The sequence below is a fragment of the Diadema antillarum genome, unplaced genomic scaffold (genome assembly GCF_040938485.1).
Source record: "Diadema antillarum isolate AM-2024a unplaced genomic scaffold, OU_Dant_1.0 seq00001536_RagTag, whole genome shotgun sequence".
Lineage (NCBI taxonomy): Eukaryota > Metazoa > Echinodermata > Echinoidea > Diadematoida > Diadematidae > Diadema > Diadema antillarum.
Window position 1 is genome coordinate 1,280,220 of NW_027272268.1, and position 16,778 is coordinate 1,296,997.

General features: G+C 38.1%; 1 protein-coding gene across 1 annotated transcript in view; it reads right to left on the minus strand.

The window, feature by feature from the left end:
* LOC139710478 (mitogen-activated protein kinase kinase kinase 11-like) overlaps nucleotides 1–16,778 on the minus strand; it is a 73,166-nt gene that overhangs the window by 29,638 nt on the left and 26,750 nt on the right. Inside the window, exon 3 of the mRNA XM_071622393.1 lies at nucleotides 1,775–1,923. Coding sequence (XP_071478494.1) covers nucleotides 1,775–1,923 — 149 coding nt within the window. The remainder of the gene's footprint in view (nucleotides 1–1,774; nucleotides 1,924–16,778) is intronic.

Sequence of the window (16,778 nt, forward strand, 5' to 3'; positions counted from 1 at the left end):
CCCTATTGTGTCACCATGGCCTTAATTAATCCTCTTGGACTGAGGCACATTGCTACACCTCATTGTGCTTGCTAATCTACAACTAGGTCAAGTTTGTATGGATTACTAAATGCTCATGGGCAAACATAAAGGGTTGAAGAACAATTAACTCACTGAAGACCGTTTGATTTTGCTACAATAATACATTTCCCATAGACATCTGCTCGAGATGTATATTTCGGGACTCGTCCTCAATGAGTTAAAAGTATGTCACTTTGGAGAATGCATGATGAAAAAAAAAAAGACATAGGAGATAAGGGTATTGTTTGTGATTGATTATCAATTAAGATGAAGTGAAGTAACAGAGGAATGTAGAATTGTATCTTCAAATGTAATCAACTGTCAATAGACAAAAAGCATCTGTTTTGTCCCCTAATATCTTCCTACAATTCTCTCTCTCTCTCTCTCTCTCACTTTCTTTCTCATCCATCTTGTTTGCCATCATTCTTGTTTCTTGTTTCCTGATGCATCCCTGTCCCATCCGAGGATGAAATATTCATCCTCGGATGACACCCATGAGGGCATCTGATGTCTGGATGATGGGAGATTCTGGGATGAGCTCCTCCGCTCATCCCACGGTGGAAGAAAACAGGGGAGATGATGATGACTTGTGATAGGTGTTTGCCTGCTACTCTCACCTTAATTTGGGATGCACACACAACAGCAGGAAACGTTGGCCTGATTAGTGCAAGGCTCACCACTGGAAGTCATACGGCCCGGGTTTGATTCCTTTTGACAGCAAGCATACCACACTGAAGTGCCTAATGCAGGCCCTCCTTGCTTTCACAAAACTCGGCCATACCAAAACCAAGCCCCTAATGTGCTTTTTAATCACAACAGAGCCAGAACTTGCCCTTGTCAAAACACCATCTCTCCTGCTCACCATCCTGCCTTCATGTTGTCTTCAAATCTTACTCACATTTTTAACACAGAAGTTACTCATGATGGACTTGAAGAAGGGATGCCTACTGTAAAAGTGGAAATTTTTGCACATTTCGCGCAGCCAGAAGCTAAGGCAAAAATAAAAGCACATATTGCTTGGCATATATGTTCCAGGAATTAATGTCTTGATTCCGCAGAATTAAAAACATACAAAACTCTTCTTTCCCGGCTAAGCACCAAAAATTACTCATGCAAAAATATTCACTCTTACAGTAATTCGAAGACATCTGGTAAATGCCAGTATATTTAAAAATACTTGAGAGAAGAACCCCACAAAACTCTGAAAGTAGGCAAAAGGTATCAAATTACTGACAACCAAGGTTGTCAGGATGGCACATCTATGTGTCATACAATATGAAATTGTGTATACTCTACATTTCACTTCCTTCAATGGTAGCATCCAAACAGTTTGCTAAATTAACCCTTAATGTGCTTCATTCCGTAACTGGCATGGTATTCCTATTGGACTGCAGCACATTGCTACACCTGAGTGGGTTTGCTTGACAACTAAATCATAAGTCAAGTTTGGGTAGATTACTGAATGCTGATGACAAAGCTTGACAAGTTAAGCTAAGTGCCTGGACATATAAGGGATTATTCTGAAATTTCAATGTAATATATCTATTTGATATGAAAACATGCATGAATTTACAAAATGCACCTAGTAAAGACTGGTTTTTGCCCAGATCTCAAAAAGAAAATAACTATTTGTATTTTCCCCCATACCATTTCACCTGCAATTTCCCAGCATTTTGCCCCCTCTCCAGCTTGCATAATTTCTCTATCTACTCACCATCCAGCATCTTTGAGAAGACATCAGGGCATGTGGAAGGGATGGGTAGGGTGAGCTTGTTGACTGCGATTCCATAGGCGACTGCCAGCGTGTCGATTCCTTTGTAGGGCACCTCACCAGTGAGGAGTTCCCACAGCAAGACGCCAAAGCTAGCGAGACACAAGAACAATAGTAATACGAGGAGATTATTGTAACACGAGAACAAATTGAATTCTGTAACGCTTCATTCTCAATAATTTTACACCATACGCATCACACAATGGATAAAACCTGCCAGCAATTAAAAGTGGTGTCTCTATTTGGTGTAATTGTAACCGCCACAAACACGCTTTGTTACTGTCATACTTTTTAAATACAAACTTTTGTTTGATTAATCATTTCATACTGCCCCACTTTTACTGAACTTCACTTCAATAAATTCCAACAATTGTACATCTTTTTCTACTTCTAAAACATTTATATGTTGTTATTCTCATGCTGGGCCAGTAAAGTGCAAAATTCCTACACCATGACATTATATTCTATATCTATAGTATCTGAAAGCAACTTCTTACTCACACCCCCTCACCCCACCCCCCCCCCCCCCCCAAAAAAAAAGGATGTTTATGCTTTGGGCAATGATAGCAATAACATTGGCTGATGTTTGACGTGCACTATCCCAATTACGATATTTCATAATTACATTGATAAATATGCCAGTAATCTTATGGCTGAACTACATCAAAGCTTGATAGCTAGGTTATTACAACTTTATAACCTGTCATCCCTATTTCTTAATTGATTTCTAAGGCCAAATTACCCCATCAGGGAAAACAAAGCACACTGACTAGGTACAGTTTTATCAATATCCTCTTGAATAGGTAATTCATACTTTTCTTTGGCAAGTGCAACTTTTCAAAAAAAAAAAATCTTTCCATTCATTTTAATTCAACTTTATTATAACCTCTGAAGCTTCAAAGATGGTTTTGATAGGGCTCTAATATTCACGTGACAGAGGTTGCCAGTATTCTACATCAGTTACTCTATAACTTTCCCTATTTCCTAGAAAGATAGAATCATAAGAACATAACAACACACAACATTATGTACTTTCCATTGCTATCCAGATGTTATCCTACCAGTAAAGTGCAACTTGATATATACTGCTTCACACTCACAATTTAATGGAAACCCTCCTTTGCATATATTCAAAGCAAAACCTGATGTGCAAAAACAAATGAAATGTTTTGCTAAAGAAAAAGTGTTCAAATTGTGTTCTGAAATGGTTTGTAACACACATTCTCATAATTATGTTCTAAGTCATTAGAACATGCAGAAACAGCATAATCCCCAAGCTTTTTGCCATTTGAAAAACTACCGATATAATGGTCCCAAAAATACATGAAAAAGCACCAATATAATTACAGGAATGTGTGATTCTTCTAGTCTCACTTTTGTTTTTTCATGAAAATGATCTACCTTGGTAAAGGACCATAAAAACATCCAATCATACAGTGATTTTTACTCTTAAACCATGGCTACCCAAATGTTACATGATGCCTACTTTTACTTCTAAATGTGGTAAAATATAATTCTTGCCTTGATTTTCTAGTGTATACTATGAGGAAACAACAGTGGGCAGTATAATTTAGTTGTTAAATTGGTCAATTCCTCTTGCTAACAAGTATGGACATTTCTCTACAAAAAAGTCACTGCTATTATATGAACACCTTACATACTAGTCCAGTTTCAATTGAATATGCTGCTCATGAGCATGAACATGTACAGAGATGCATTATCAAGATAAATCCTTACAATAAAGTTGTCAGATCAAATGCCGGCATAAAGGAGAATGAATTGCGGTACCCTGAAGAACTGGAACAGGCAAACAGAAAACATTGACACCGGCACTCAAGAAATACTTGCACCAGCAGCAGCAACCAAGAGATGCAGAATCATTTACTGGAAGTGCAGTGACCAGGTCACATCGCAAATCCCTCCCTTACTCTTTTTTCCCCCCTTACCCGCATCCATTCCTCCCTCCCATCTCCGTCCCCTTTCTCCTGCCGACCATCCTCCATCCGTTTGATTGAAATGTTTACAGTAAGCTATTCTGCGATGCCTTCCAGCAGCGACTCTTTTTTTCTTCTCGGATTCAAATTAGGTTTGTGTGTGTGTACATGGTGCCTGCACTGCACTACCATGTCCGCTCTCTTGCCATGCTTCTTGGTTTACCTAGGCTTATCTGCACATATGATCGGTAAGCTACTGGACAGAAGTATATCAAACATGCTTGTGAAGCATATGATGAATTCTTGTCCTTTCGACTGCATATGAAGGGCCCATAAAGCAATAAAAGAATCATATGTGACAGAAAAATCATACCTCCCTGTCATTTCACATAAAAGATTTAGTCATAAGCCACACAGAGATTTGTTTTGCACAAAAGTAATATATCAGTGAAAAACTGATTGAAACACAGCAAAAATACATACATGTAAAATAGCTGTCCTGGTCATGTGGCTTTGATATCACTTGAATAGTCCATATACATATAAAGCATACTGTACATACATATTGCAAAACCAGAGATTTTTGCATGCATTTTAATTTGGTGAATTTTGTAAGAGCCAAGATTCACTACATTAAAATGCACACAAAAGTTCTTGTCTACACTACATGGACAGAATGCCAGTACATGAAAATTTCAAGCCTCTAAAAAAGGGCCGCCAGCTCCATTTTGCAAAAATTTCATGCCGCGAAAATTTCTTGCTCTACAGTACAGGTTTTTCTTTTTCTTTTTCAAAGCACTATACAGTTTACTTCACTTCCCATCAAAATCATAAAAGCACAGTACTTGAACTTAGAGTGCCTTCCTATTATTAGAGTTCACATGAAATCACCAAGGCTCACTCAGGAGAATTAATTTATGGTGCTGTTGTATTCAGATATTAAAGGCAAGCATGTATTACATCTATCCACATTTCTACTTGACAAATTTTTCAGTGTACTAAAATTTAGAGGAATTGCCTTCACAAGTTTAGGGAAATTTTAAACACAGATGTAGAGGGGAGTGACAGGCACAGCTTGGGACAATAACAACTCATTTCAGTGTTTGCAAAACTGTATTACACACACACACACACAAAAGTTTTATATAAAAGCAAAAACCTCGGCATTTTCTTTTTCAAAGCCAGTCCAATTTGTATACATCCTTTTGATATATCAGAATGTGATACTAATATGACACACAAGGCTGTCATAAATTGTATTTAAGTAGCGTAGCAAGGCATGTAGACAGTGCTGGCTGACTGTAAGCATGTACTGCATGGGGCCAGGTTCAACACTGTGGAATTGAATTACGTTTCGTACTTAATCTAATCATGATTAATTTGCGACAAGCCAGTAATCAGAGCATGATTCCATAAATTCATGAGCTTCATACCAGGTACAAGGTGCTTTATCTAACATGGAGTTCTGCAACTCTTCAGCAATTGCGAGAAGTAAAAGAAGACAAGGCTGAAGTGGAGAGTCCTACAATGTAAATTAGGAAGGTTACAGTGAAGTTACACGCTAGCAAAGGGTAAGGGAACGCTCTTTTTTTTTTCCTCGCTAGCACATAATGATATGTGCACTACTAAAGCCATTTTTTGCACTAATCTAGGAAATTTTATCCAATTACAATTTGAACTTTTTGATCGAAGTGTTGACAGCATACATAAAATGATTTTGAATTTGTGTAGTATGAACACCCACTTCTGTTATCTATCAAATGTATCCAGCCATTGCCTTGTTGAGGAGAAAATGAAAAACATCAAATACATCCTATGCATAATTATATTCAATTTTGTCTCTAAAAAGTACTGGAAATGGTTGGTGAATGATGAAGAAACTACATGTATTCATGATAAGCATTTGGACAGTATTATAAGATGTACCTAATCCACACCTGTATACAGATACACTGTAAGTTGTTTTTTTTTTGTTTTTGTTTACACAGGCACATGTTCTTCTCTACAATCCTAGACAAACTCTTGACATATATGCACAGTTGTCCAAAAATGAATTTTGTAAATTGTAACTCTACTTCCCAAACAACAGTATTTTTGGGGGAAAAACCTGCCAGTTATTTTGCATATTAATGCACAATGCATGAAGTCCACAGGTGCATTCACACATGCTGAACCAAGAAGCCTTATACATATTCATGAGTGCATGTAAGCAAGCACTTTGAAATGCAAGTGAAGTTCCTCTCTGAATAATTCATGAGGTCACCTGTCAAAGTGAGGTAAATGCACCTGGGACTGATAGAGCTCTATGGTGAAACACTGACAAACTTATAGGATGAGTCTATGCACGAATCTCTCTTCTCGCTTTACTCAAGTAGTCTAAGTTCAAGGCACTACAGTACTTTCAATTTTGTCTAGATTTCCATACCTTGAAAATAGCTTTTCTTTTCTTGTTTAATATATACTTTGATACGAGTCACATGGAAGAATTATATTTAAGGTATGGATTGCTGATGTTTTAATTTAGATATACATTGATGACACATTAATGACAAACACATTCTGTGAGCACCCAGGTGCTCATTTACTGGTAACCCTAATATTTACAACTGATACATTCCATGTGGAAGGTCAACATTGTCCCCAAATAACTGAAGAATATATTTTTCGAAGGAAAAACATAACAAACCCACAATTTGTGATTCAAAACATCTGCATTCGAGTGAACGAACAAAAGCTAAGAGTCTATCATCAGTTTCTAGGGATTTGTTTACCTATCACTATTGATCAACCCTATCATATATTGTGAGGTATGTTCATTGAAGTACCATAAGTAACTAAATTTGACACTTTCTTTTGTAGACTAAATGAAAATAAAAATAAATCATTAAATATTGATAGTGGGAATTGGGTTGCAGTCACACAGAAATAGAAAATGCTTGGAAACAAGACTAAATCTCTATGATTTTTTGCTGTAAGGAGCTGGGGGATGGACAGAGTGGTTTCTCCTGCTACGAGCAATGCATCACTGCAATCTGAAGTGTCCCAAGGGGGACAGTGGCTATCATCTCATCCTAAGTAAAGTTTTCAGCACTGACCTATAAAAGCGATATCCACACTTGCAAAGGGTCAATGATATATTAATCTCTGTGTGTGGACTAAAGATCTTCTTTCCTTTTCTTCATTTTTTTTTTACCCTGCCTACCTACCTCAATCTATATAAGATCACCAATCAAAATGCTATTAATATCTTTTGACTGAAATAGAGAATTGGCATACAAATTGTCTTAATGATTACTATCCATTTGCATGTAGCATTTTGTTTGGTAATTGCTCTCTGTTCAATGTAAGATATAATGCAAAAAACAGCCGTATCATAAACAATATATTGATCTTGGACCCTTCTACTACTGAAAACACCAGTTCATCAATGTCACAATACACAACATGTAATTATAACTGGCAACATTGAAAGTGTTGGGATTGTCCTGTCCTATTCTGTCAAACCTTTTGATTTTTACATGCTATTTCATAGAGATTATCATGAACAGATTATTTTGAAAGTTGAAAAACAATCATGCCACAGAATGGGCGGGCATCAAGACTCTAAAATGGCTATAGAACTATCTATCATGAGCTTTGTCAGGTTGTCCAAATAAAGTCTTCTCCAGAACAGATTGTATTCCAACATCTTTCTGTAAAACAAGAAATATTAAATGATCAAAAATAACAACTGGTATGCTTATCATTACCATTTATAATATGTCAATGAGACAAGTATGATTTTCAAGGTCTATATACAGTGTAAACATCCTTCTGTACACTGACATTCCAATTTTAAGTATTTCATCAATCACTGCTGAGGAATATTTTTCCTATACTCTTTACCTGGCACATTAAACTGCATTTCAATCACACATTACTAACTTGACATTAATCATCCATCAGTGTCTTCCCTTGCATTGCTGACTTTCATTTCCATCGTGATGCTCAACAAATATAAGCCAAGTGCTGATATAACACCAAATGCATGTCACTGGCTTTGCAAAGCTCCATGAGATATCTACTGTGTCTATAGCTTTGCTGCTGGGAATAAACATCCTATATTGATGAACATACTTGATTAGGGAACTGATCCTCACCTCTAGGTGTGCCATAGTGTAAACACCCTGTGTGCCACATTATTCTGAGACCACACACCCATGAGTGCTTTTGGAAAGCATTCTGTTTTTTTAAGCCATGTAACATTTCATAGAAACATTTATGCGAGACAGAAAGTTGTAGAGAGAATTCCAAGCTTTGCTGGATGTAAATTCCATGTGAATTTTATGACAAAGCTGTGCTATGAGTGAAGTTTTCATCACACTTAAATGGCACTTGGTAATTTACTTATTGGTTTGGGCCATTTTCATGTAGGGCCTATGTGCTTTAGATGGGACTTGCTCATTCTTTAGCTCCATATTGCCAGATCAACGTTGAACTGGAATCATATTGCGCTACATATACAATTATTATCAGGAAGTTTAATACTAATTACAGCTGCCAAATATATGTTAAATTGCACATTTGCCGACTTGAGGAACGTGAATTTCTTGATAATGGAGTGATTTGCTATACACAATGAAATAATTCACCCAGGACTTCCTTGTATACCCTTTCATGAACAACAAACCCTTCGACAATAGCACTCTGCACAACAGGCAAGTTGTGAATACAGATTGGGTAACAGCCATGCCATACCCATACACACATGTTTACATGCTGTACTGCTACAACAGAAAGCTTTCTCTGAACTCATTCTAGAGTTGGTACGCGCATGGATTGGATGTGCATAGTAAATACATACAATGTAGGGCAATGGTTATTTCCCAAGTAATTTTGACTAACTTTGTAATGACCACTACAAATTGGTACTTAAAGGGGAAGGCTAGTACCTGATCAGTGGGAATCAGTGCGAATGCTGGGGGATGATTGTTCCAATCCTTGTGGAATTCATTTAAGAGTACATTACATATCTACGGTTGTGTGAAAATCATTTGCTTCACAACGGTCTCATATTCAAGTAATGTGCAGATTAATGCCCCGTCACTGACCAGGGACGCTTACCTGGAAACATTAAACTGCACATTACTTGAATATGAGACCATTCTGAAGCAAATAGTTTTCACACAACAATAGATATGATAATGTACTCTTGAATGAATCCCATAAGGATTGGAACAGTCATCTCCCAGCATTTCCACTGATTCCCACTGATCAGTTACTAGCCTTTCCCTTTAAGGTCAATGACATTAGTTTTCTTGATAACATTTTACAAACTCTGTGTACATTATGACCATCACAAATTTGTAAACAAGGTCAACGACATTTTGTTTATATTAATTGACAACATGTTACTCTGCAATGACCATCATGAATCGGTAATTGTTATAATCCTGAAAGAGTTAATAAAAATGTTTCCTTTCCACCTCATTCTCTTTACTGTGACACAACAAGTTAATAATTCAATCTCAGAAATAGTGCATTAGTCAATTATTTCTTCAATCTATCATTTCCCCTATTCTTATCATGATTTCCATAATTTTTAAAGAAGAACTTACTTCTGTAACAGGCAGGATAATCCTACTCATATTTTCACCATTTTTTTTCCTATCTGCAGACAAGATCGTTCACACATACAACATTATTAAAAGAAAAGACCAACCATTGAGGAGACTCCAAGCCTAAAATAACATCATAAAAAAAGACAGAGATGACTCAAGATGCAGCAAATGGCCACAGTCAGTATCTTTAATGACCAGATATCATCTCCTACTCTATCAGCCCCTTGACAGGGAATGCACCTTGTTTTTCCAACAAATTATTGTCATTAACAATCAGTTCGGTCTGCACACTGAGCTTTAATTGGGTGGTATGCACCGGGCACGAATTTTCTATACCAGCTTTGCCTCCTGTAAACCTGCCCTTCTGCCATAAGTAGATTCCTCGAAGGCGGGGTGAACACTGGCACGGTCAATACTGTGACCTTGAGATGGTGCCACATACAGGCCATCCAAAATAATCTATCGCGTGATTCAAGTCAACTCAGCGTGCATTTGATACCACGTTAGCTGGATTTGAAGTCTACCCATGGCAGATGGGCTGCCCACATCTTCTGTGCATTGCCAATCTATTGCATTATCATATGGGGAAAATTTTCATATTCTCTAACAATTCTAAAGAGTAGTTTGGCCCATATAAGCAGTAGTTAATAGTAGTGGAAAGAAAACAGAAGTATAGTTTGATAACAGCACATGTGTGTAATTCAAGTTAAACTAGCAAAATACTCTCGACAATTAATAACATGTAGTAGCTATCAATCCCAACACCATAAAGTGTGCGATCAGTAGACTAAAGGGGCTGGCAACTGAAACAGACTGCTAAAAAAAAAAAAAGAAAAAAAAAAGAAAAGAAAGAACAATAGCAATGGAGAAAATATGCATCAATTTGACATCAGGTATAGATGTGTGGGAGGACAGAGTATGGGTGTGAATTTGTTTTCGTTTTAATCTAAATATTTCAATCTTCTGATCACTGGAATGTTTACTTTCGGTAGTTTTTGTTGAATCTTTTGATATCACTGGGATGTTAAGTATCTTCTCAAAATATGACTGAAAGAGAATATTCATGTGGCGACAAGTTTTTGGATGGTTTCACTAAACAGCACACATTAATATCAATCATGATGTCCCCTTCACACAAACTGACTGTGGACCTGCATCACACATACAGGACTCTGGGTGAAAGATGAACACCATAGATTTGTGCATCATACCTGTAGAATGCTAATTTTACCCATAAAATGATTAGTATTTTATGCTCTCCCCTAACTGCCTACCATAATGATCACAAATTAAATTTTGTGCATCATCTTTCTGCATCCCAGTGCATAGTAAAATGGCAAGCTGACCTACATGTATGTGATGCTTCCACATGAGACAATGATCTCTCTAAAGAACTAACTAAAATTAAGGCTCTTTTAGACCAGGCAAAATGAAGGGCAAATAGGAAGTGCTTTAAAAAATTTACATGCTTTGGTGTGAATGTAATGTACTGGAATATTCTGATGTAGGATTTACTTTAAAAATGTGACCACATGAGGTCTGTGACTATCTCGGGAGGTGGGAAGTGCAACATCAGTTATCACGAGTGCTATTCACTGCACTTCTTTTCTTCACTTCTCTGCAGTGTAAGACAGGCAAAGCAGAGTGACAAGTTGAAGGTCATGTACTCCCCTTGCCCAAGCCAGAAATGTGCACACTTGGCGGACAATGAAATCATGCAATCACCAAGAACGGTTTCATTGGCAACTCACAAACTGCTGTTATTTTAGGTGGCCAGCAAGAATATCTCACTTTAGTTGTCAGCTAATACATTGTTAACATGTTCTGTCATAGCTTCCACCACTACCACTTCTGTACACAAAAGTATGCCACACTTGTCATTTGGTACATAACCAGTTATGCTACTGTGTATTTGCCAGTATTTGCCAGTACAGCTGTACATTTCAGCTTTAATGCCCCAGTCACATATAATCACGGATGCTCAAGGATCTACACGGTGATCGGGGGAAATCCGGGGAGATCGGGATAGTTTCGACCTCGATGGAGTGTCAACAAGCGTTGGTATGACTGTACACACGGTATCAACACGGCAGCTACACGGATAAGGCCGAAAGAGCGCGGCATCTACACGCACAAACACGGCATCTACACGGATCAACACGGCAGCTACAAGGCAGCCACACGGACCACCCCAGATTGCTCTGCCAACACGGCAATCCCCAGATGATGGCGGATGTTTTTGACCTCCAAAAGTTGCCGTGTTGGCCTCCCGGATGTCTCCAGATCTACACGGACATACATGGATACACTTACCTATGTCCAAGGTATCAACACGGATCTCTCCCCGGATCACCCCAAATCAAATCCGGGGTGGTCCGGGGTGATCCGGGATGTCTATGTGACTGGGGCATAAGCAGGAGAAAGTCTACAATAAAGGAATGCAATCCATATTTCTTGATAATCTACAGTCTGCCATGACAAAGTGTTGGGAAGTTGGAAGGTAACTTCTATTCAGTACAACTATTTGCTCATGAAAGCACTTGCCTCATGAACATGTAGGGCTTCCTAAAGATTGAAAAAAAAAAATTATGGAAAGGCACTTGGAGAGTGCAGACCTCTGCCAAGCAGCAAATTTCCACCCATACACACATGCTGACAATTGTCCTATTTCCCAATGTAGAAGTCTTTTGTATATGTCATTAGCTTCCAGCTGCGTGGCGCCTTGCCCGAGCAGAACATGCGCTTTAGTGCGCATATGCAAACCTCAAATATGCTCAACTTGAACTCCAAGTTCATTGACCCTATCTGACAAAAGATTAAAAATCCTTCAAAAATTCCCAAATCACTTCCAAAACTTAATCATCTCTTCCTTGTGTCATAAACTTTGCCTGCAAGTTTCAGCCATATCCGTTCGCAACTGTTTGAGTTATTTTGCACACAGATAGACAAACGCCAATAAAAACATACCGGTAACTTCGTTGGAGGAGGTAACAATCAAATATCTTAACCACGGAAAATGACTAAATAACAAAACACTAGTAACATACTTATTGTACATTGTAAATAATTCATCATTTTCCTGCGGGAAAGTATTTTCTTTTTTCCATCTTGCTAAGACTCTGTCAATCACTTCCTCAACATCTATTTACTTTTCCTATCTGTTAAAATGAAAGAGGTTCCATAGGTAAAAACAACTACAAATTTATGCACATGTACAAACATCTGTCATTACTACAGGTACATCGCTACACCACCTTCAACGGTATGCAGACAAACATGCGTAGGACTCTATGTACAAGCACCCTGTTGCAAAGCCACCCCACTTTGCACTCTACCACCTATTGTTTGCTTTGTTTCCCGACCGGTGGGCAGATTCTGACTTTCTAGCCTGGATGAGAAAAGATTTGACGTCATTAAAAAAATCCACTTGCTCTGAACTGCCCTCAACAGAGGCGTACGTTTGGTATCTTCTCCAAGTCTGAGCTCGTATTATACACTTTGCTTCTCACAAGTACAGTTCTTATATACCCTGCTACAAGAGCTTTTTCAATCTCAGTCACAAATGTCAGAGTGAAGATGACACAAAATATTTTTAAAAAGGTGATTGAACTACAGAGTATTCACACACCATGCACACACACATTGTAAAATAACTGGCGCTTGTGTATGTTTCTTGAAATTGGTACGAAGTCCTTCTAAGATGTTTACAGAAAATGCTTGTTAGGGGATGCTACTTTCATTAAATAGCTGTATTCTAATTCCATGCTTACTGTGAAAACCTCCTGCTCAAACAGAATAGAATCTTTATTATAGATATCTCAGTCAAATTGCCTAGTGCAAACAGAACATAACAGTATGTATACAGTGCCTTTTTATTATCATTTATGAAGTGATGCAAAAACATAATATACAAATAACATTAACGGACTCTGGAAATACACGTACAGTTGACAGGAGTAGCAAAACAAAGAAGGCGTTTTACTCTTAAACAGGTGATATATTACGGAGCTTCTTTGAACTGGAGAATGTTTCGTCATTACATGACACAATGCTACTGATATATGTCAATTTTGAAGATTTCTTGAATATTGTCAATCAAGCTTTTGTATGGGGTGGGGTAATGAGGAGATCGTCAGTTATTGCTACAGGCTTGTAGACAGGATATGGAAGAAAAATAATCTGTCAAAGTGTTTCTAAACTTGTGCACTTGTGCAACCACAAGAAATTATATCTTTTATGTGCTGATATTTTGACAAAAGTTACTAACATTTTCAACATTTTATGGGCAGAATTGCATTTCTTCAAACAAAATAAATCAGACATGCCTACTGTGCATTTGCAGTTCACAACAGCCATGCTTTCAAATGAATATCATTGCTTCTTGTTTGTTGGTTCTCATAATCCAAAATGTATAGAAAAATGTGATATATGCTTTGCAGAATATATTTCAGGGAATTACCCCTTTTGTTATTTCTTTTGAAACAAATTTATATAAAATAGCTATAATGCGCTATTTGCAGATGTAATGTGTTCACTGAACATACATGTACCTACACGTACTTTACATTCCTCACATAGCTCCTAATTCATAGTAGTACCAAAGGTTCATTATTTGCAAATATTGGGCAGTCATTTGAACTCACACAATAAGAAACTTGTCACCCCCCCCCCTGAAACACACAAAAGGGTCCCCAGAATTAATAGGTACTGTATCTTGACCTGAACCACTACCAACAAATAACCTCACAATATGTTTCGATGACCACAGAAATCATTGCTGCTCTTCCACAATAATACTTTGCTAACAAGGAACCTGATTGTTTTCTGGCTGTGAACCAGTATTGTGTGTGATCCATCAATGAAAAACATGCAGACACTATCATCTTTGATTATTGTTGTTGCTCTGTGGCATTGTGTGTGTGGGCGTGTGTGTTTGACCATGCTAGCCATTGTGGTGAAAAATATCATGACATTTCACTGGCCCGACACTAAAAGCAAATTTTATTACTGCAAGACAGTACGCCTACTCTTTAGCAGACTTCTACTACTGGAATAATCTATCAATCTAGAACATCTCTGATACTCCATACTACATGCACTATAGTACCAGGTATCTGAATACAATGTATCTGGGCTGAACGTGTACAAAGCGTAACAATTAATGTGTAGTTAAAACAGGAATATCTGGGATATCGATTCTGACTTTCAACAGCAAAAGATTTGATGTCATTTATTCATATTAAGAGCAAGTTGCATGATCACTGGAATGAAATTTTCAGCTACGGGTAATGTCCTTAAAAAAGGGAATCAATGTAACAAATACTTCTGAAAATAATTTCTTGCACAAAATTACCCACCAATTTGTGCATTCTTCACAATTGTGTCATATAAATCTTAAAGAACTTAACATACACGCTTATCATTCATTCCTTCCGAGAACTACCAAATATATGAACTATCAAATATATATAACACAAGATCTAAAATTCTTGCACGTCCTTTTCAGAATAACAAATTATTAAAGAAAACATAAATACATGTATATCATAAAGATCAATGTACTAAAAATGCCACATATGGAACAAATAGAACCCAGCTTCATCTTATTTGAAATTGAACAAATTATGCTTAATATATAATGCTGTTGTATTTTTGACAAATATTACGTTATAACTACATAAATAACAATTTTTCTTTCTTAAGCTGTGTTATTAGAGCTGTGCTTCAATGCAGCCATGATAAATTGTTCTGTTTACATATGCTATTCCCACCTACCTTACACTCCCTTTGTTTCCATACCCTTACTTTCAAAGTGGATGGAACCCTCCATTACTTACACAAACATGATCTGAATTCTTTTTGCCTCATTGTTGGAAGCTGTGATCAGCATGAAGTACCCATATCTACTTTCGTAAGTGACTCTATACCCACTTATGTTTGCCTATCAGCACTTGATACTGGCATCAGGCTGATGAGCAGAGGAGGGCTGTAGCCATGAAAATGTCAATGCAGAATTATCACTTACCTAACACTGACGGGGAAAAGGTGGGGCGATACAACTCTGAAAGAGCTTGTTTAAATCACCATCAAGTATTCTTATCACATGCTATGTTAATCCGTTGAGGACGAGTCCTGAGTATATTCGGGCAAGCATCCATGGGAAATGCATGTTGTAGCAAAACCAAACCGTCCTCAACGGGTTAAAGGAGCATGACTGCACATCATGTAGGATAGAGGACAGTCTGAACTTCTGCGCCACAACTCCTGGGCCCTGTTTCATAAAGCTGTTCATAAAGTTACGAACAACCTACGAGCGACTGGTGATCAGTTCTGAAGTGCTATACTTATCAGAATTTCAATAATTCAGCACAAGAACTGATCACCAGTCGCTCGTAAGTCGTTTGTAACTTTGCGAACAGCTTTATGAAACACCCCCCTGGGCTTCTAGTACCCCTTTCAGTAACTCTCTTGGCTTGGGCCAGGCCCGAGCCAGGTCGTAAAATTTTGAGTTTATGAATGGGTCGGACCAAATTAGTCCACGCCAGGCTCGGGCTATTTTGGCCCTGCTGTAAGCTAGCACCAGGCATGGGCCAGGCACGGGACTGGTGCCTATCGAAGAGTTTATGAATGATAGCAGTGCCAGGCTCAGGCCAAAATTCCTTGCGAGGTCAAAGGTCATAATTACCTGGCCGTGCCTCCGCCACAGCGCACGTTCACTTACCATAGTAGTTATCCCTTACGTGGCCGAGTTCGTGAATGGGTCATCGTAAAAAAGGCGCGGCTCTGCTGTAGTTACTGAACGCAAGTTTTACTGCTTGGCGCAGACCAAGTATAGCTCGGGCCAGGAGCTGGCCATAAAATGCATGAGTTACTGAAAGGGGTATTACTGTCATTAGATTAGAGTTTATACGTGAAGCAGGAGATGGCTGAATCAGAGGCACACATGATCTCTATGTATCATGTTTGCATTATGCCACACTGAATGTCACAAGTGGCATTATCTATGGCTTTTCATGAAAATAGAATGGATTTGGAGTTAAATCGCGAATGACATCATAAGGACACAGAAGATCGCAACAATCTGCCAATGCACAAATTGGCAGATTTGTGAGAAGAGAAAACTCCACTGTACCATTCCCCAAAAGACTGAGGAAGGCCTCACAGAGGAGCATTGTTTTTACTTCAACCTCAATTATGTTCATTTACTTGTATTCTGAAGATCTCAGTATGGTGTGTACAATGAACTGGTAATTCTAAGTATGTTCAAGGTTTCTGCTGTTCGTCAAAATCATTTGTATTCTGAAAAAGGGTGCCAAGCCAATGAAGACATCCCTACGAGGAACACTGAAGCAACCAATTACACGGATCACAACCCACTCATTGGCCAAGGAAAGTTGGCCATCTTAAATCACA